We start from the raw sequence: 18,857 nt of genomic DNA on the forward strand, positions 1-18,857 counted from the left end.
CTCGGCCCGGCCGCCTCACGCGCCGTGACCTCACTTCCGGTGCGCCGCCATGACGTGCCGCCCGCGCGCCGGAAGCGGGGGGGGGGGGGGGGCGGCGGTGGGCCGGGAGCGCTGCCGCCATGGCGGAGTGCTCCGGCCTGCAGTTCGTCAGCCCCTACGCCTTCGAGGCCATGCAGAAGGTGGACGTGGTGCGCCTGGCGGCGCTGAGCGACCCCGAGCTGCGGCTGCTGCTGCCCTGCCTGGTGCGCATGGCGCTCTGCGCCCCCGCCGACCAGAGCCAGAGCTGGGCGCAGGACAAGAAGCTGATCCTGCGGCTGCTCTCGGGCGTGGAGGCCGTCAACTCCATCGTGGCCTTGCTCTCCGTCGACTTCCACGCCCTGGAGCAGGACGCCAGCAAAGAGCAGCAGCTCCGGTACCGCGCGGAACGGCTTCTCCGAGGGGGGCCGCGGCCCTGAGCCGGCGGCTGGGGGGGGACGGAGCAGCCCGGCCTGGGGGAAGGGGCCCTGCCCCTGGCGGGGGGTGGAACCAGGCGCTCTGCTAAGCTCCCCCCGGCCCAAACCGGGCTGTGGCGCTGCGCCCCGCCATAACGACCTGTCAGCGCCCCCCGGGTTCGGCAGAGCAGCGCCGGGGGGCTGCGGCGGACTGGCTGCCTGGGGGCCCTTCTTCCCGCCGTGCTGCGGGGGGGCAGCGGCGTGGGGCAGCGGCGGGGAGCTGCCCGCTTTGGGGGGGCGGGGGTGCGGCTGGCACCCCTCCTCGGGGGAACAGGTCGGGTGGATGCGCTCGCTTGGCTGCCTGTGCTGCTGGGGAATGGAGGTGCCTGGAATTTGTATGCTGTTACTGAATCGCATTTCGCGATGTGCTACGGGTACAACAGTCTTCTCTGATCGCTGGCATGACAGAAGAAATCCCTATGGAATTACTGTCTTCCTTTAACTGATAACGTTTCTCTGTTTGCAGAAACATTAATAGTTGGTTTTAATTGTCTGTTAGGCACAAGCTGGGAGGAGGTAGCGGGGAAAGCATCTTGGTGTCGCAGCTTCAGCATGGGCTGACGCTGGAGTTCGAACACAGCGATTCACCTCGTCGACTTCGTCTTGTACTTAGTGAATTGCTAGCGATTATGAACAAGGTAAACTTCTCTACATCTGGATGGCTGCAAATTTTATGTCATTGAAAATGCGCTCTGGATAGGTTGGTACCCTGTCTGGTTCTGTTTCTGGTGCTGCTGTTGTGTGTGAGCACTCTTCTCCAGTTCTTACCTGCTTTTTACCAAGCACTCTTCTCCAGTTCTTACCAAGACTTAAACTCTCCGTGTGATTTAACAGTAGTTTGTGATTAAACTCCTTGTGAACCCAGCTTCCTAGGGGAAGTCTTTCTTCCTCAGAACAAATGAGGGTAATCTTTTCTAATATGATTCAGACTCTATATTCTGTAATATGCTGCACTGTAATGTGATTTTGTGATATATCAGTGCAGAAACCATATTTGAAAGCAAAATTATGACTTTTCTCCATCAGTTCTTTACTTCTGTTGCACTACAATATTAGCCACGGTATTTCTTTTACTCTTCCTCCTCACCCCTCCCAGCACTTTATTTTCCTTGGGTAAACTTACTGGTTTTTTAGAACTATCAGCGAGCTATTTTTCTTTCTTCTGGAAAGAAGCAGTGATACCAGCCATATTGGAGGTTTCCAGTAGTAAATGTCTCTTATTCTAAACACTGTTGTTGCCTGTTCTGTGTTTATAACTGTATGCTTTCGACAGTTTTTAACTTATTCAATCTGCTGCATTTAAAGCCATAAAAGACTGATGAGACAAGCTGCTTCATAAAACCTCAGTGATGATGAATAATGTCTTGTAGGTGTCAGAATCAAATGGTGAGTTTTTTCTCAAATCTTCTGAGCTCTTCGAGAGTCCTGTTTATCTGGAAGAGGCAGCAGATGTTCTCTGCATTTTGCAAGCAGGTGTAGTATTCTGTATTTACAGTGTTTTCTAAACTCTTATGGTTGTAACAAAATAACTTCTGGAGCCTTTGTGGCTGATTTAAGGTTCATCAAAGCTCTCTAGCGCTTTGAAAAAGGAATAGATCATAGACTGCTTTTCCATTCATTGATCTGAGCATGTTATTTAAATGCATATTAAAAGCAAGGTTTTATTTGCTTCCCAGTGAAACACCATGACTTTTAAAACCCCCTTTTTATCCAGAGCTGCCGTCACTATTGCCGATAGTTGATGTGGCTGAAGCTCTGCTGCATGTTAAAAACGGAGCCTGGTTCCTCTGCCTGCTGGTGGCCAATGTTCCCGACAGCTTTAATGAGGGTGAGTTACAGTTTCTTATTGTCCAGCTTAGTTTTTCTAAAGGTGTGAAATGATTTCTAGCAGTATAGTTAATTCTGGGCTAAACTATATGTGATACACGTTTGAACTGAAGAGCGTTTGGCTTGTGAAATATAATTTGAGTGCATTTATACCCAGAGGTGCTGATGGGCTCCCATTCTCATCGTATTAATTCCTCTTTTTTGCAGCCTACTTATGGACTCGTTGTGTGCACGTTGTAGCTTTCCCTGTGTAGGTCGCCTTTGTAAAGGCTGGCTCAGGCACTGAATGCCTGCAGACTATGAACCTGGTCTAGCCTTGCTAATGGGTCTTGTCCCTTAGACTGACAAGTATTATGAAGTGAAAAATGTGTGTTTGTGGTGCCTGTTTAGCATCCCTTACCCCTCAATAAGATTTTGGTCTCCAGGGCTGCCAGATGCACAGGTTACATTAGATAGAGTGGGAGTAGTAATTGGATGACACATAAATCTGTAACGACCCTGTAATTTCTCTGAGGAGAAAGGCCATTTCCTTGTTCTTACGTAGTGCAATCATGAGTTCTTGCCCAGACAAGGTTTGCGTGGCCCAGCTAATAAATCATTGTGAGTTGAACAGAACCGCTTGGCTTTGTGTGTTTATGCTTATGTGGCTTTCTGTTGGAAAGGGCGGGGTTGCTTACACCTCCTGTTGGGTATTTAGTCTGTAGAGGTTTGATTAAGAATGGTGAACGGCAGGATGAGGAAAGTGTTGGAGGCCGTCGTAGAACAGAAGCACTTCGCCACCTGTGTAAAATGAACCCTTCCCAAGCTCTGAGGGTCCGAGGCATGGTGGTAAGTCTGTCGTTGGTCTGTCATGGGAATTGCAATTATGACCCTTACTGGATCTTTAGAGTCAGTGAAGATGATTGAGCCTGAGCATTTTGTGTAGGTGGAAGAGTGTCATCTACCAGGTCTTGGTGTGGCTTTGACCTTGGATCACACCAAAAACGAATCCTCAGATGATGGAGTGAGCGACCTGGTGTGTTTCGTGAGTGGTTTGCTACTTGGAACAAATGCGAAGGTTCGAACTTGGTTTGGAACTTTCATCCGAAATGGTCAACAGGTATGAATATCTTTGACTGTTCTGCTTTTAAAAAATACTCCTGCGGCTTATCCTGACTCTTCTGCATGTGGGCACCTGCGTTTGTCTGAATGTATATAAAGCCTGTGGTGTGTTTTGGAGCAGTGGGACCATCAGATCTATAAACGGTGGTCCTGCAGGCAGCCATTTGGTTGTTCCTCTGAAAGACTGTCAGGTGAGGAAACTGGGGAATTGTAAGTTTGCAGCGTTTACCTGGTAAATATGTTCATCCTCAGCGTTCACTATAGGATGTTGCATCTTGACTTGCTTAGTTGTGTTAGTTAAAGCTTGGGTTTGATGTAATAAGGTCACGTGTTGCCTGTTGCCCTGGTACTGAAAATTGCATTTTATAACAATTTCTGCCCCCCTGCCCCCCTTCTTTTTTTTCCTTGATTTCATTGTTATGAAAGCTCTTATGTAATTACATTGTTTGATGGCATGAATTTTACATTGTTGTTCTTATCTTTTAACTTCTTACACAGAGAAAAAGAGATAATATCAGTTCTGTGCTTTGGCAAATGAGGAGGCAGCTGCTCCTGGAGCTCATGGGAATCCTTCCCACGGTTCGCAGCACACACATTGTTGAAGAAGCAGATGTTGATATGGAGCCAAATGTGTCTGTGTATTCAGGACTGAAGGAAGAGCATGTCGTGAAAGCCAGCTCATTGTTACGTCTCTATTGCGCTTTGATGGGAATTGCTGGGCTGAAGTAATGAACGTTTTAAGGCTCTTGTGTTTTTTATTCACTGTCCATCCGTTTAAACAGAGGTTGAGAGCTTTGGGCGCTTTTAACACGAGCTGTCTCTTAGTGCCGTTGTGTCCTTGAAACAGCCTTGGCCGGGTTGGCCAGCTTTAGTGCAGGGGGAGACCCTTCTCACGTGCCAGCTGATGGAAGTTTCTTCTTTATAGTATAGAGAGCAAATGCTACGTCATGCTAAGGTCTGTGGTGACAAGTATGGTTTTTTACTTTCCAATACTGTTCTCAGCAGAAAAAAATTGTTACTCCAATAGTAAAGTTAGTTATGAACTTTGCTGATTTTTAAAATTTGAAATCAGGCAAGAAATGTAGCGCTCTTTTTAATGCTGCAAAATCAGTTCTGCAGACTTTAAAAGAAGTCAGCCTAAGTGGTTGGAGCCGTGCATAGAGAAGTTAGGTGAAAACTCTAGCAACATGCACCGTATGAGTTTTGAATTTCTGTTCCTTTGCTTTTACTTTTTAGAGAGTGCTAATGTAGCATCTTTATGGATTGTTAGTTTTAATTTTTTTGTACTAATAGGCAGGATTATATCCTGGGGAAGTTTTCTCACTGGTGTTCTCTGCTAACAGATTTTAATATCTTTAAGTTGAAAGAATTACCAGTTAATCTTGATATTAATCTATTTATAGTAATTTCATAAACAGATTAAAAACCAGAGAAAATTTAATCTGTAACTATCATGATGAGATTGGAAATCTCAACTTTTGAATTAGCAGCGTGGGTTTTGTTCTTTTTCTGTCCTGTTCAGGCCAACTGATGAAGAAGCTGAGCAGCTACTGCAGCTGATGACCAGCCGGCCTCCCGCGACTCCAGCTGGTGTTCGCTTTGTATCTCTTTCCTTTTGTATGCTTCTGGCCTTCTCCACTCTTGTCAGGTACCTCGTGGTAAAGGAGGAGTTTTGTAAAGATGTTGCTGTTCTAGCACTGTTAAGGCAATGACCTCCCCAGAGCTGCACAGTTTGTCTCTCCTAATTCTTCATACAAATCTCCATATGTTGATTGAAGGCTCTTGTGTCTTAGCTTAGTTTGGGGTCGTTTTTGAAGGCTAAAGCAAGCCTTACTAGGCCAGTTTTCCATTTAACAAGTTTATGGCTGAGTTCTTTAGAGACCCTGTGCAGAAGAGTAGCAGTGTAGGTGTTTCATGGATGTAGCTTGCTGCTGTGTGCATTCAAGACAGGAAATTGCCTGAGAATGGGACTGGAGTTTGCACTGAATATCGGTGCTTAGCGGCTGTTTAATGCTGAAGTGAAAGTGACAGAATGTCTCCTGGCATAAGATTCCTCAAATACTGGCTTTTCTGCAAGTAATTGTTAGTAAAAGTAGCGGTAGTTGCTGGGAAAAGCATCTTTTATGATTGATTTTTTTTGTGCAGCACCCCAGAACAGGAGCAACTCATGGTAATGTGGCTTAGTTGGATGATAAAGGAAGAAGCTTACTTCGAAAGGTGAGAGCAGGCTTCTTTTGTGTTTAATGATTCCAGTAATCTCACGTGTATTTACGTCCTATTGGAGATTAACTCTTCCTCTTTGTTGTCATTAGCATTTCTGGTGTGTCTGCTTCTTTTGGAGAGATGCTTCTCTTGGTGGCCATGTATTTCCATAGTAATCAGCTCAGTGCTATCATTGATTTGGTCTGCTCCACCTTGGGAATGAAGGTAAATCTTAAGCTCTTTCTGGCACATGCATTTCTCTGTTAAAATTGACTTTTTACTGTGTATTTATGCTCTTGTATTTACTTTAGTTTTGATGTGAAGAACTTCGGGTTTTCTAATACACTTAGAGCAAATGTAAAGTAAAAAAATGGGAATTAGTTCCTGTGGAAAAACATCTCGCTATGTGTACCCCTTGATACAAAGTGACGTCACGGTGAAAGTATCTCCAAAAAGCGGTGACTTGTTGAAATACATCATTTGCAAATAACTTTTTTAGAGGACTAGTTGAAGTAGTTTCCAAACTGAGCTGCAAACTTCTTATTTTAAATAGAGAACCATCTATATATATGAGTTAATTTCTGAAAATTGCCAAGGGAGACTTGCCTTCGATTTACTATTGTGAAACAGTCTCTCAAATATAAAAGCTAGGTAGGTAGTTTCTAGGCTAAGGAAGACGTGGAAGTGATGAACTTGTGACATTTGAAAATATTTTTTGTTTACATTGTTTACATTTAAAGTGTAGATGTGAATGTTTTCCTGGTATTCCAGTGAAGACAAGTCAAAAAAGCTTAAAAGTTAGTGGTTCATAAAACAAATTTGCAGCACTTATTTGTAAGAAAGCTAGAACTTAAAATTACAAGTACTTTGTTCTTTGTTTCAGATTGTCATTAAGCCCAGCTCACTCAGCAGAATGAAGACAATCTTCACACAGGAGATTTTCACTGAACAGGTATTTTAAGCCTAGGTTGTCTTTCCCCTCTGCCCCCCTTTTTTAAATTTTCTTTCTTTTTTTCCTTCTTCTGTAATTGTTTCAGTTTGACCTACAAGAAGAATCCAAGCCCTGCTGGTACTGAAGAGCCTTGGTTCTTTCTTTTTGTACTCTGTTCTGATTATGCTTTTTGAACACTTAGCTTTTTTAAATAATGGGGAAGCAAAGGAGAAAACTTGTCCACCATGACATTAGTTTTTGCAGTAGCAGGAAATTGTTCGTGATGTAGTACTTGTGCTACAGTTTTACACATACTCTATTAAGCTACGTGAACATGTTCTTCAGCTTCCAAAAAACCCAAAAATAAGGAAATGCCACAAAGAAAGTAGCTGTGCAACTTTGTCACCTCGTGCTTGTGCATTGTGGTAAGTTGAATATTTGTGGTATTTTTCTTGTTAATTATAACTTTCTTTCAGGTTGTTACAGCCCATGCAGTTCGTGTGCCTGTTACAGGCAATCTCAGTGCCAACATTACGGGGTTTTTACCTATTCACTGCATTTACCAGCTTTTAAAAAGTCGATCATTCACCAAGCACAAAGTATCTATTAAGGTATGTCCTTAATTTTATTTCTGTTTGTAATTTTGAATGTTGAATAGGTTTTGCAAGCTGGTTTTTTGGTTGAATTATAGGAACAGAATTCTCAATTAATCTTACAGCCTAGTACCATGTAATTTAATAAGGAATGGTGTATTAAGTTAAGATACCTGGTTTTAGCTCCATAATCCAGACACGACAATTTAGTGAAGTTAAAAATAATAAGAAAGTTATCTCTCTTCCCCCTGTCTACGCTTAATAAAATCATAGTCAGAATGATATTTCCAGCCAGGACAAGTTTTATTGGTGGGTCTGGACAGAGCAGGGTCCAGGATACAGAGTTTATCACCAAGCCCAACTTGGAACTGGTATTACACCTTCCAAAGACAAAGCCTTATTCAGCTACATCATTTTTTTTAACTAGTTAACAGGGGACGTACATGCAGACAAAAAGAATTGCCTTCCAGCTTTGAAGTGGAACTTGCAATGGCATGTTTTTTTCTAGGACTGGATCTATCGGCAGCTCTGTGAAACCACCACTCCACTCCATCCTCAGTTGCTTCCCCTTATTGATGTCTACATTAACTCTATTCTTAATCCTGCATCTAAATCCAACCCAGAGGCCACAAATCAGCCTGTCACGGAACAGGAGATACTGAATGTTTTTCAAGGACTTTCTGGGGTAAATAACTTTTTTGCTTCATTTGTGTACTTTAATGCGACCCTGTGGTTTGCTATTTGGTATATATGCTTGATGCAGATTCTTTAAGTTGCCTCGCTTTTTGTCTTTAACGCCTGTATAGTAAACTGCCTCCTACTACACTTGTGGTCATGTATTTCAAAGTGAATCTTGTTAGTGCTACTCAGATTTTTAGGAGGATTGCTAGTTGTCCCTGGTTTGCCCTTTTCCTTGGGAACTCACCGCCTCATGCTGTTCGAAATGCGAAGAAAGCGCTCTGTGGATTGAGAAGTGGAGGTGTTTATGTCGGATCTGCATAATTTTTGTATTGACTTGATCTTGTTGGATAAAAATACTATTTAACTGAAGCACTCTAGCTGTTTCTGAAAGAAGCATTTTCATTTTGATAGAAGTATGAGAATGGCCACTTGACATGTGTGGAATGAGTGGCAAGCACTGACTTGTATTGGAATCCTGGGATTACTCCCTATTAGTGTCCCAAGATACCAAAATACATTTTATGTTTGAAGTTCTTTTTTTTTAAAAAAAGGAAAGTTCCCTGCAGCTTTCAGCTTGGACCTCCTGTGGCTTGATATTTTTATACAAGGCCTTACCTTTCTTCATATTCGCAGGTAAATCCAAATTTTTGTTCTCAAGAATCAGGAATGCAACATGACCTTTGTATGTGGTTTTATGTACAGGGAGAAAATACTCGTCTTAATCAGCGATACAGCATCACAACGCAATTGCTTGTCCTCTACTATGTCCTGTCGTACGAAGAAGCACTTCTGGCAAGCACAAAGATACTAGGTATGTGTATCAGTGCATCAGTGGAAAACAGATTAACTGAAAAGTAGATGCAAAACAGTAATCAAAATTCATGTTGCTGTCAGATTCAAGCACAGCATAAAAAGTTTAGATTATTGTAATAAATACAGCATTGGTATGGAAATTCAGGACATAAAAGTTTCTCCTAAAACTCTGTAGTTGAACCATTTGCTTTCCAGATTAAAAAAGGTCCAAGGTGGCCAAAAAGTTACCAGAAATGTGTATGACCTTCTAATAAGTACAGCAGCAATTAACAAATTTTGAAAGAATGTTGTGTAGTTTATTGACAGAGTGTAATTTCAGTGAAAATACAATGTCTGTATCTGGTGGCTGTTTTCACATGCCCTTTTTAGGATGCAGCTTCCAGCATTCAGCAACGCTGTTTTCTTCAGGCTATTCAAGCAAGTCTGAGATAGTGTAAAATCAGTTACAGTTCTTCCTGCATTTATAACGTCCACCTCACTGTGGGGTGTTGTGTGTGACAACAGTTTAAATTCCATGTACCAACTGATAATTGGGTTTTTTAAGAATAAAAAACCTTGAATAAAGAAAATGCATATTTGGGCTTTGATCTCAGAATCAGTTGGATTTGGTCAAAGGTAGTGTGGAGATCTTGCGAACAAATCAGAAAATGCCAGGAAGATCTGTAAATGGAAATGTTCACAGAAACGGTTTCCTGAAGAGCTTAATTTAATACTTTTAAGAGGAATGAGGTCTGTTATTGGGGATTTTATCTGTTTAGCTGGATAGAGAGCAATATAGAGACAAGTGCTTTGCATTTTCTTTATTGATTCAGTTGGGGAAATAATTTTTTCCAACTGTAACTGTTAGACGTGGTTGCTTGTCCTGTTCCCCTACAGCTGCCATGCAGAAAAAACCCAAGTCTTACTCCTCAGCATTAATGGATCAGATTCCAATCAAGTACCTCATCCGGCAGGCACAAGGACTGCAGCAGGAACTGGGAGGTATATCTGTGTGTGGAAGCCTGATGTGCGTGAAGAAGGCAGACGAAGGGGGCTTTTCAGTTCTGTGGCTGTCCTCTGTTTCGTAGTGTGCCTGCCCTTCCCATCCTTTGAAAATCTGTTGGTAGGGACTAGTGGGATTTACAGATATGTTTGAAGAGTAATAGTGGAAGTTTGAGAAAGGCAGTTCTTTTTAGAGTGGGTCTTGCCTATCTAGCATAGGTTATAGAATAGGAATTGGCTGAGAATTTTTAATTATTCCAGACAGAGTTTAAGAGTTAGTTACTGTCCTCCCACCTTTCCAAAAGGTAACTTTTCCTTTCTGTTGGTGTTAGAATATCGGGCTGTAAACATGCAAGCTCTTTGAACTTCTTGGCAGTGATTCAGTTAAGGTCTGTCGTTGAAACGGTAGGCACAAATACATTCAGATGACAGACGTAGCTACTCAAATCTAAGATGTATACTGTCTTAATCCCCCTAAAGGTTTGCATTCTGCACTGTTACGCCTTCTTGCAACTAACTATCCGCACCTCTGCATTGTGGACGACTGGATCTGTGAGGAACAGATCACGGGCACTGATGCCTTGCTGAGGAGGATGCTTCTTACAAACATTGCAAAGAATCACTCTCCCAAACAGCTCCAAGAAGGTAAAGAACTTCATTTGAACTAAACAGCGTTCTTTCCAAATTGGTTGGCATATAGTGGATTTGAAAGAGTGTAGCCATTTAATTCATTTGATCATACTGCATTTATATCATGAAAATTTTCTGCTGCCAAGTCAGAAAAAAATGTCAAAAATACAGTTTTACCAAGATGCCATTGTCTTTATTTTATAGCATTTTCCATGCTGCCTGGAAATCATACCCAGCTGATGCAGATCTTAGAACATTTAACACTTCTGTCAGCTGGTGAATTGATCCCGTATGCAGAAGTATTGACATCCAATATGTATCGCTTGCTGAATGCTGGAGTCCCTCGGGGGATTCTTCAGACTGTCAATAAACTTTGGATGGTTCTTAACACTGTGATGCCAAGAAGGTAGGCTCAAAATACTGCTGAGCTTGTTGCTGCAGGTAGGTGGAATGCCACTTTCTGTTTCAAAAATAATGACACAATGCCTGTAGGAAATTGGAGGCTGTGACTGAGTAGAATGTGTTGGAGTTGCATTCCTTTTTGCTTTGTTGAATTTTTTGAACTTTGCCTTTAAAAGGAAAGTGCTTCTTGTTCTCAGGGGAAAGGAAGTCACCAGTGCACTTAAAATATAGGAGGATGGTTTTAGGGTGTATATCGTTTATGACAGATTACTGATGAACACGAACTCGCTGTGGTAAGAACATGCCTTTTCAGAGGAAGTGGATGCTCTGTTGCAGTGAAAACAGGTTGCTTGCTATAGTTTCAGTGAATGTAAGTTAACTGTATCTTGGTTAACTTCAGGGGCTGCAAATGAAGTATAGGGTTTTTGCTGCTCGATAGGCCTGGAAGAATAGAGCGAACTGAGAGAAGTGAGTGTCCAGATGCTTATGTGATCCCTTTTGTTTTACGGATTATCTATTAGAAAAACATAAAAATAATCTCATTTTAGGTTGTGGGTGATGACTGTTAATGCTCTGCAGCCTTCCGGAAAAATAGTCCGACAGCAGAAATACACTCAGAATGATCTGATGATTGATCCTTTGATCGTACTAAGATGCGATCAGAGAGTCCATAGGTAAGTGTCTCCCTCCTTTAGCTTTTTATGTGCTGTAGTACTTAGATTAATACATAGTGAATGCTAAACGGAAAAGTGTCTCACAGAAAACTTCTAAAAGCTTTCAGCACTTCATAATGTATTTTCAAACTAATGGTATGAGCTTGTAAATTCCGTCTTTTTTGTGTTAAGCTTAGTCTGGGGACTGAGTGAGCCATGCGTGCTGTTTCAGCATGTCATACTGTCTACTGGACAGCCTTACACCCAGTTCTGTATTGGAAACTTCGGGATTTGTACATAGTTCGTCCATTTTAGATTTGTATGTGTGTGATTTTTGTTCTACATAGACATTGCAGCATGCTTAAAATGGCTGCTGCCACATGGTGGTGGTGGGGGTTGAGGTTGTAGCTGTAATACCCTTCCATTTCATCCTGTCTTTTGCCATCCCTCCTGGGCCTGCAGGTGTTCCATCTTTTTGGGTAACAGTTTCTGCCAGTGGGTGCTTGATGCGTGTGACAGAGTTGGATTTGCTTAATTTCCCAAGAAAGTGTTTCAGTAGTACTTGGAAATTAGTTCCTCTAGATGTCAGTGATGACAGAGGAGGATGTGTAATGCTGCTCTGTGCCTCTGACGCAGAACAATAAGCTGAGAATTTCGGTAGTGAAAATGATCATAATCGATTGTAATGGACCAGCTTTTAAGGAGAATACAAAATAATGCAAACAGTAAGTCAAAATTTGTAAATTATAGCTTTGCTTTTTCATAGTAACGAACAAAATTGCATCTGTTATTCTAAAAAGTTACAGTTAATCATTTTAAACATACTTTAGCCCCTAGCTTTATTCCTTGTGCATTCTTCTTCATGTTTTCTGTCAGTTGTGGTTTATTTCCCTCCTTTTTTATTATCCTTTTGTTCATAATAAATGCTGAACAGTCAATTTGATTTGTTTTTCGTATTCTTGTTTGTATTCTGTCCCCCCTTGCCTTTAGCAATTGAGCCATGAATCCAATTTTCATTTGAGTTGCTACAACTCTGCTAGACCTCAAGTTTCTGTTGATGACATCTTTAATCCCCAACCCGTAGGTGAAATATTTAAATGTATGTCCCTTCAGCCCTGGATGCAAATTGAAAAATCCTACATTTCTAAAACTAGGGAGATTTATAATGCAATGTGATTTGCAAACTATCATCTTAGTATTGTGGAAGTAGTTCAGAGCTTGTCTGCCTTACTTGTCCCAGTCATTCAGAGAATTATTTTTCCTTATTTCACGTATAGCTGACCTGTTTCGGGTTTCCTTTGTTCCTCAGAAATCAGTCTCTCCAGCAGTTCCTTGGTTTTGTGGAGCGAATGCATCCGTGGGTGTGCCTGAGAGGAGCAGGGCTGAATGGCAGGGCAGCAGAAGGGGTTGTGACCTTTAGTATTTTGCCATGTTAGGGAAAAGAGCTTTAGCATGAACCAGACTACAGCAAAAGGAGCCTTTGAGGATGCTTTTAGTTTGTTCATATTGTTCTGCCTACTGAAATGCCTTTTGTTTTATCACGTATTCCCATATCAGGAGTCCTCCTCTGATGGATATAACTTTGCACATGTTGAACGGATATCTTCTGGCTTCAAAAGCTTACCTCAATTCTCACCTGAAAGAAACAGCAGAGCAGGACATTAGGCCATCGCAAAACAATACCATGGGTCCAGAGGCCCCAGAGGTTACAAGGGAAGAATTAAAAAATGCATTGCTTGCTGCTCAGGTAAGGGGGAAGAAATGGCTATTAAATGATGCAAGGAAAGACAATGATAAAACAGAATTGCAGAAACAGGAAATTAAAAAAGGAGACCTTTTTACTTCTTTTTTTACTGGCTTCTGTTACCATGAAAACAGCCTCTGTATTCAGATGGTTAAAATATTTTCTGGTCTGAAGTGTTCTGTTGGTTAACTGCCTTGTAAGTGTTTTTTTCTGTTAGTTAGTACAGAAGAGTTCTGCTTACTAACCCTTTTGCCTCGTCACTTCTGTTATCCAGAAACTTTTCCTGTACTTGGATTTGGAGCAGTAAAACATGAATAAATGTGACAGATTTATGCATAATCTTTTGAGCTATGTTATTTAAGAGAAGCAGCAAGCATTGTAAAGTGTGAGGCTGAAGAATGGTTAACTTAGCTTGATGTTATGGAAATTCTTGACTAACCCTGTTTCACAGACAGTCTCTTCTTGCTTCTGTCTGGAAGAATGTCACATATATAGTCCCTATTAGAAGATGATTTTTGAATTAATAGGAAGTTTTATATTTAAATGAGTAGTGTTGTCTTCTCTGAATACTGTGAATTACATGACCATGTGCATATTTTGTCCAATCTGGATGCTTTAAGGCACAATGGCATATTTATTTTGAAACAGTATGAGATTCCATTGAATTCATACTTTTTATCTGTGATTATGATTATCTGTTGCATTTAAGCTTTTTTTCACTTCTCAGATGAAGTGTTGGGGGATTTGTAATGTTCTACAGGATTTGTGATTCTTGAACTGAGTTGTTTTTAAATCTATACATAAAAAAGATCTATAGCTAGAAGTTCTAGCCACCTGACAGTTTTCCCTTTCTTAAATTGTCATTACTTTGTATTTGATTTCTTTGATCTCATTGGGGTTTTTAATGTGTGTTCTGTTGTTTTCTTCACAGGACAGTGCTGCTGTGCAGATCCTTCTAGAGATCTGCTTACCTACAGAAGAAGAAAAAGCCCAGAGCAGTAATACCCACAGCCTGCTAAAGACTGTTCATAGTACCACAGACCCAAAGAGTCCTGAGCTAGAAGAAGAAGATAGCTTGCTGTGTAATCTTCGAGAGGTCCAGTGTCTCATCTGCTGTCTGCTGCATCAGATGTACATAGCTGATCCCAACATAGTCAAACTAGTTCATTTCCAGGTCTGCTTTGCACTATTTTAGTTCTTTTCATGGTTCCTTTGGTTAAGAAAGAGCTAAATGAAGTGGTCAAAGCATACTGAATGCTTGCTGCTGTGTTCCTCAGAAATTATACTGTCCCACTTTTCTGCTTCCCGTCTTGTCAAATCGGCGGTACCTACATTTCCTCCACGCTTCAGTGCTTGGACTCTGTGTTGTAGCCCAGAAGGGAGCACCTAAACTAAGTCTGTTCCTCATCGTTAAACACATGCTTTGTTTGTGCCTGTGCCCTTTTGTATGCCAAAAGACTTTGTCCATTCTAGGCCAAGGAAAACTGGCTTAATCATCTTATAATTACTTGTTCCACATCTTTTATGGGTTACTTTTTTCTGGCCATGTTTTTAAGTCAGTATACCCATTATTCAAAACTGTAATTTGGCTTCAAATGTAAACATCTTATCTTTCCTTTCTGGTAGGCCACAGTTTATCTCTTTATAGAGTGGGAGGAGAAAGGTTGTCCCTGCCAAAGCAGCTGTACACATTCAAAAAAAGAAGAGGGGAAAGCTGAGCAAATTTTTTAATATAAATGCATTTTTAGTGTGTGTCGAATTGCTCATTGCCAGATGGCAGTCTCTTTAAAAGCAGTTAATTTGCCTTGACCTGGAACTGATTATGTGCTAAAAAAGTCATAACAGTGCAGTTGTGAAATAAGCAAGTTGGGGCCTGCGGTGAAGTCTGGAACGTGGGAAGGACACAGAAGGAAGGGGTCACTGCAGTCTCATTTAGTCTGGGGAGTGGAGAGAGAGTTTCTGTGCAAATCGTACATGGAGTATTGAGGATAAAGAACCGATTCAGACCCTGGGTTTGTCACCCAGCTTGCCCCTTGTTACCTTGGGATACAAGCCTGTTGCTTATAATTCTGAACAAAAGAGATTTACAAGTATATTGGTTTTGAAAAAAGCATGAACACAGATTTAATTTAAAGTCTTAATTGAAGCAGAATTTTTAAACCACCTTTGAAACATTGACAGATCTGTATTCTTAATCACACAGGGTTATCCATGTGAACTTCTGGCACTGACAGTGGCGGGGATTCCGTCAATGCACATCTGTCTGGATTTCATACCGGAGCTCATTGCCCAGCCTGAACTTGAAAAGCAGGTACTGTACAGTCATCTAATTTGAGAATCACTATAAGCCATTAAACCTGATGAACTATTGGTTAAGGGGAGAAAATAAAAAGATCACTAAAAAAAGTCCTGTTCTAACTTGCCTGTGATTTTGAGGCAATATCTGGAGCACTTTTACCTTAAATTAAAAGCCCAGCCTTTAGATCCTCTTCAGATCACAGCTCCTGTAACACATCTCTGTACACTTGCTTAGGAAATACTCATGAATTTCAATATTACCTTCAAGAACATGAACAAAAGCACTTTTCAGTAACGACTTTCATTCATTCTTTATGTTGAGTATAAGTCAGTTGGCAAAGTTTTACTTACTTAGTTTTCATCTGATACTTTGTAGCTACAGGAACTTCTCTGAAGATTCAGGTTTTGAAAACCTTTTTTGCAAAGTTATTCTGTAGAACAGATGAAGCAGCCTTAAAATCAAAATTTTTTTCATTCTCATGAGAAGCTTGACTACCAAGTCTCTTTCCAGGGAATATTACTGCTATTTCTTGAAGCAAGCTTGGGAAAAAACTATAAGGCATGAATTTCTAAGTCAGTTTAGATTTCTCCTTTGCCAGTTGTCTTACCGGGTCCTTCCCTGGTCTAACTGCAAGAGCAAAAGCAAGCTTTTGCGAACTTGCAAAAGCAAGAGCAAAGAATGACACGTGCAGCTTTCCTCAAAGTTAGACTGTTTCAATCTGGAGAGTCATCGTTTCTTCTTACTACAGGCTCGGCAAAGGGAGAGTCAGGAGTTTGATTTGAAATTTTTCACCAATATTTTTTAAGGTCTTCTCATGATGATTATGAAAAAAAATGGCAAATAATCATTACTATTACTTCCTAAAGCAATTTGTAGACCCCGATTTAGTATACTGTGGCAAGGGGAGATAACGTATTTTGCTGGTTGTAGGTAACTGAAATTTGTTGGGCTGAAGACTCCTGTTCCTGCATCAGGCCATTTTTGTAGTTGCTCTTATTTAATCCCTTCTCAAATACTAAGTTACTGCAAGGGTTATATTGTAAATCATGTGTTTCTTTGTTGCTCATCATTAATTTGGAACAAACAGTGTCTGTGGGGGAGATTTTGAAATACTAACACTGATACTTTGATTAATGTTAAATACTTGTGGGGTTTTTTCTTCATGTCAGCAGAAAAAATTCAGAGTAACTATTATTAAGGCTTGTCAGGCTTTAGTTTCCTCATTGGTAAAATAGAGAATATGTGCTAACTCATAAGTTACGTGAAGAGCTTTGGCTAGAAAGTGCAAAGCAATCTGTAACTTTATTGCTTATTCCTATTTTGCCTTTCATCTACTTAACAGATATTTGCCATCCAGTTACTGTCATTTTTGTGTATCCAGTACGCACTACCTAAATCTCTCAGTGTGGCTCGTTTAGCTATCAATGTGATGGGGACCCTACTCACAGGTAAGCACTCCAGCAACCCCTGCGTGCATGGTTGTGCGAGTTAGAATTATTTGTCTAGGTTGAATGTGTCTAAATGCCGCTGTGTTAATTGTGATTGTAGAAGTACAACAATTCTTGACAGGATTTTTATAATAATTCCTTTTTACTTATCCATTTCCTTTTCCTTCATAGTTTTAACCCAGTCGAAGCGCTATACTTTTTTTATGCCAACCCTGCCTTGTTTGGTGTCATTCTGTCAAGCCTTTCCTCCTTTGTATGAGGATATTATGTCTCTGCTGATACAAATAGGACAAGTTTGTGCCTCTGATGTTGCTACACAGACAAGAGACTTCGACCCAATTATTACACGTAAGTCCAGTACTTTGCATTTCAAAAGTAGCGTCATGGTCCAGGGAGAATATTATGTTAGTGTTTCAAAAGTTTGAGTGTAGTTGGAATGCAGTATGAATTTGCTGCTGTTGTCCTGTAATGTAGAAGGAATAGGGAGGGGTGGGTTTACTGGATTGGAGGAGAGAGTTTAGAGGCTACAGGGGCTGAAAAGTACCCCTTTTATTAAACATTGTACTCCCTTCCATTTATTTCCTTGCTTGTATCATTCCAAGATGTATCCCTGCGTGCAGGTGTTGTGTGTAGGATTTGGAATTGCAGTCTAAGGATTAAAGACGTGAGTAAAGGCCACTGGCTTCTGAGAACGCAAGGATGGTTCCACCCCTCAGCTGAGGCGTAATGGCCACGTAAATCTTCCTAATCTGTCGGAAATGCAAAGTCACATGAGCTACCTGAAGTCTTACCCATGACATAGCGTGGTTGGATAAATATGTAGCGACTGTGTGAACATGGATTAACTGTTTAAGTGTACCAGTTGATCTTGAGCATGTTTTTGTGTGTCTTTTTTTGTCAAGAGACAAATGCTCCATTCATGTGATACAGGGTTCCCTGATGCTATCTATGCTAGGATATTTATGTCAAAAGAAGTAAAAGGGAATATAAAAATCCCCAAATGAGTCAGACATAGGTGAATGAAAAGGAATGTTGTAGTGTCTCTAGAAATAATTTGTGGAGTTAAGTCTGGTGCATGAAGTAGTGATGGCTCAAATTTGCGGTTTCATAGCACATGTGTTTGTGTGTTATGGGTGTGGTATAACAAGTTTTAAAAATTATTTATTTATTTACATGTGCTCTTCGTCTTCTACTTAATTTTCTAGGTCTCCAGCAACTAAAGGAGAAACCACATGAAATGTCAGGACTTTGTACAGATTCATCTAACAAAAGTTGTTCAAGGGACATGGCAAGCGTGGACCCCGATGTTCAGTTATGCCAGTGTGTTGAAAATACTATCATTGATATAATAAACATGAGTGTAAGTGGAGTTTAGGAAAAAGGCAAATGAAATTGTACTGTAGCTAGTCCCACGGTCTGTGGTGCCTGAATTTTGAGAAAGCTGCAGAAGTGGACTGAGGAAGCAGAGCACAAGGAGTCCAAGGTTTTCATTTATTCAATCTAGTTATGGCTGAAAAGAAAATTCATTAAAGAGGCAAATGTTGCTTCCAGTGAAAACTTTTGAGGCTGATGGGGTCAGTAAATAATTTCCAGTGAAACTGAGCATGATTTTCAGGCTTGCTCGGTGTCTGAAGTGATACAGCAACACACCCAAAAGAGTTTTGTAACACTCTTGAAAAGTGAATACTTAATTTGTTCAGCAAACAGTAAAATGATGGGTCAGAAAAATTTGAGATTGAAGCGTTTTGCTTAAGTTAAATGAACTATTGTTCCAGAGCCTTGCAGAGCAAGAGGAAATAAAACACTCCAAGGAAGACTTGAAAAAGTGTAAGTAACTTGCAGCATCACATTGAGTACTAAGAAAATAGTTGGTTTTTTTTTTTAATTTGTGTTTCAAACCATTGGTCACAGTTTCAGTTCATGAGATCGGGACCTTTGTTTAAAGATCAGCCAGCCTTTGTTAAAAGTTGGAAACTGGTTTAAAAGTTTCTTGAAAAGAAAGAACTAGTACTACAAAATGAGCTGAATAAAGGTGCTTTTTAAAGAGTACGTATTTTTCAC

At 40.8% G+C, this 18,857-nt stretch overlaps 1 protein-coding gene across 1 annotated transcript; it reads left to right on the forward strand.

Moving 5' to 3' along the window:
* The first annotated feature begins 67 nt into the window (after positions 1 to 67).
* Positions 68 to 18,856, forward strand: INTS2 (integrator complex subunit 2). Its single transcript, XM_080382643.1, has 24 exons — positions 68 to 412; positions 991 to 1,129; positions 1,862 to 1,964; positions 2,206 to 2,319; positions 3,016 to 3,146; positions 3,244 to 3,417; positions 3,918 to 4,144; positions 4,942 to 5,067; positions 5,565 to 5,636; positions 5,732 to 5,846; positions 6,505 to 6,573; positions 7,029 to 7,163; positions 7,654 to 7,830; positions 8,529 to 8,637; positions 9,516 to 9,620; positions 10,101 to 10,265; positions 10,455 to 10,656; positions 11,201 to 11,326; positions 12,863 to 13,052; positions 13,981 to 14,223; positions 15,253 to 15,360; positions 16,691 to 16,796; positions 16,968 to 17,144; positions 18,002 to 18,856. The coding sequence occupies exons 1-24, from the start codon at positions 120 to 122 to the stop codon at positions 18,169 to 18,171; spliced, it is 3,576 nt and encodes a 1,191-aa protein (XP_080238769.1). The 5' UTR covers positions 68 to 119; the 3' UTR covers positions 18,172 to 18,856.
* The last annotated feature ends 1 nt before the right edge of the window (position 18,857 follows it).

This window comes from Falco punctatus (assembly GCF_963210335.1).
Source record: "Falco punctatus genome assembly, chromosome: 1".
Classification (NCBI taxonomy): domain Eukaryota; kingdom Metazoa; phylum Chordata; class Aves; order Falconiformes; family Falconidae; genus Falco; species Falco punctatus.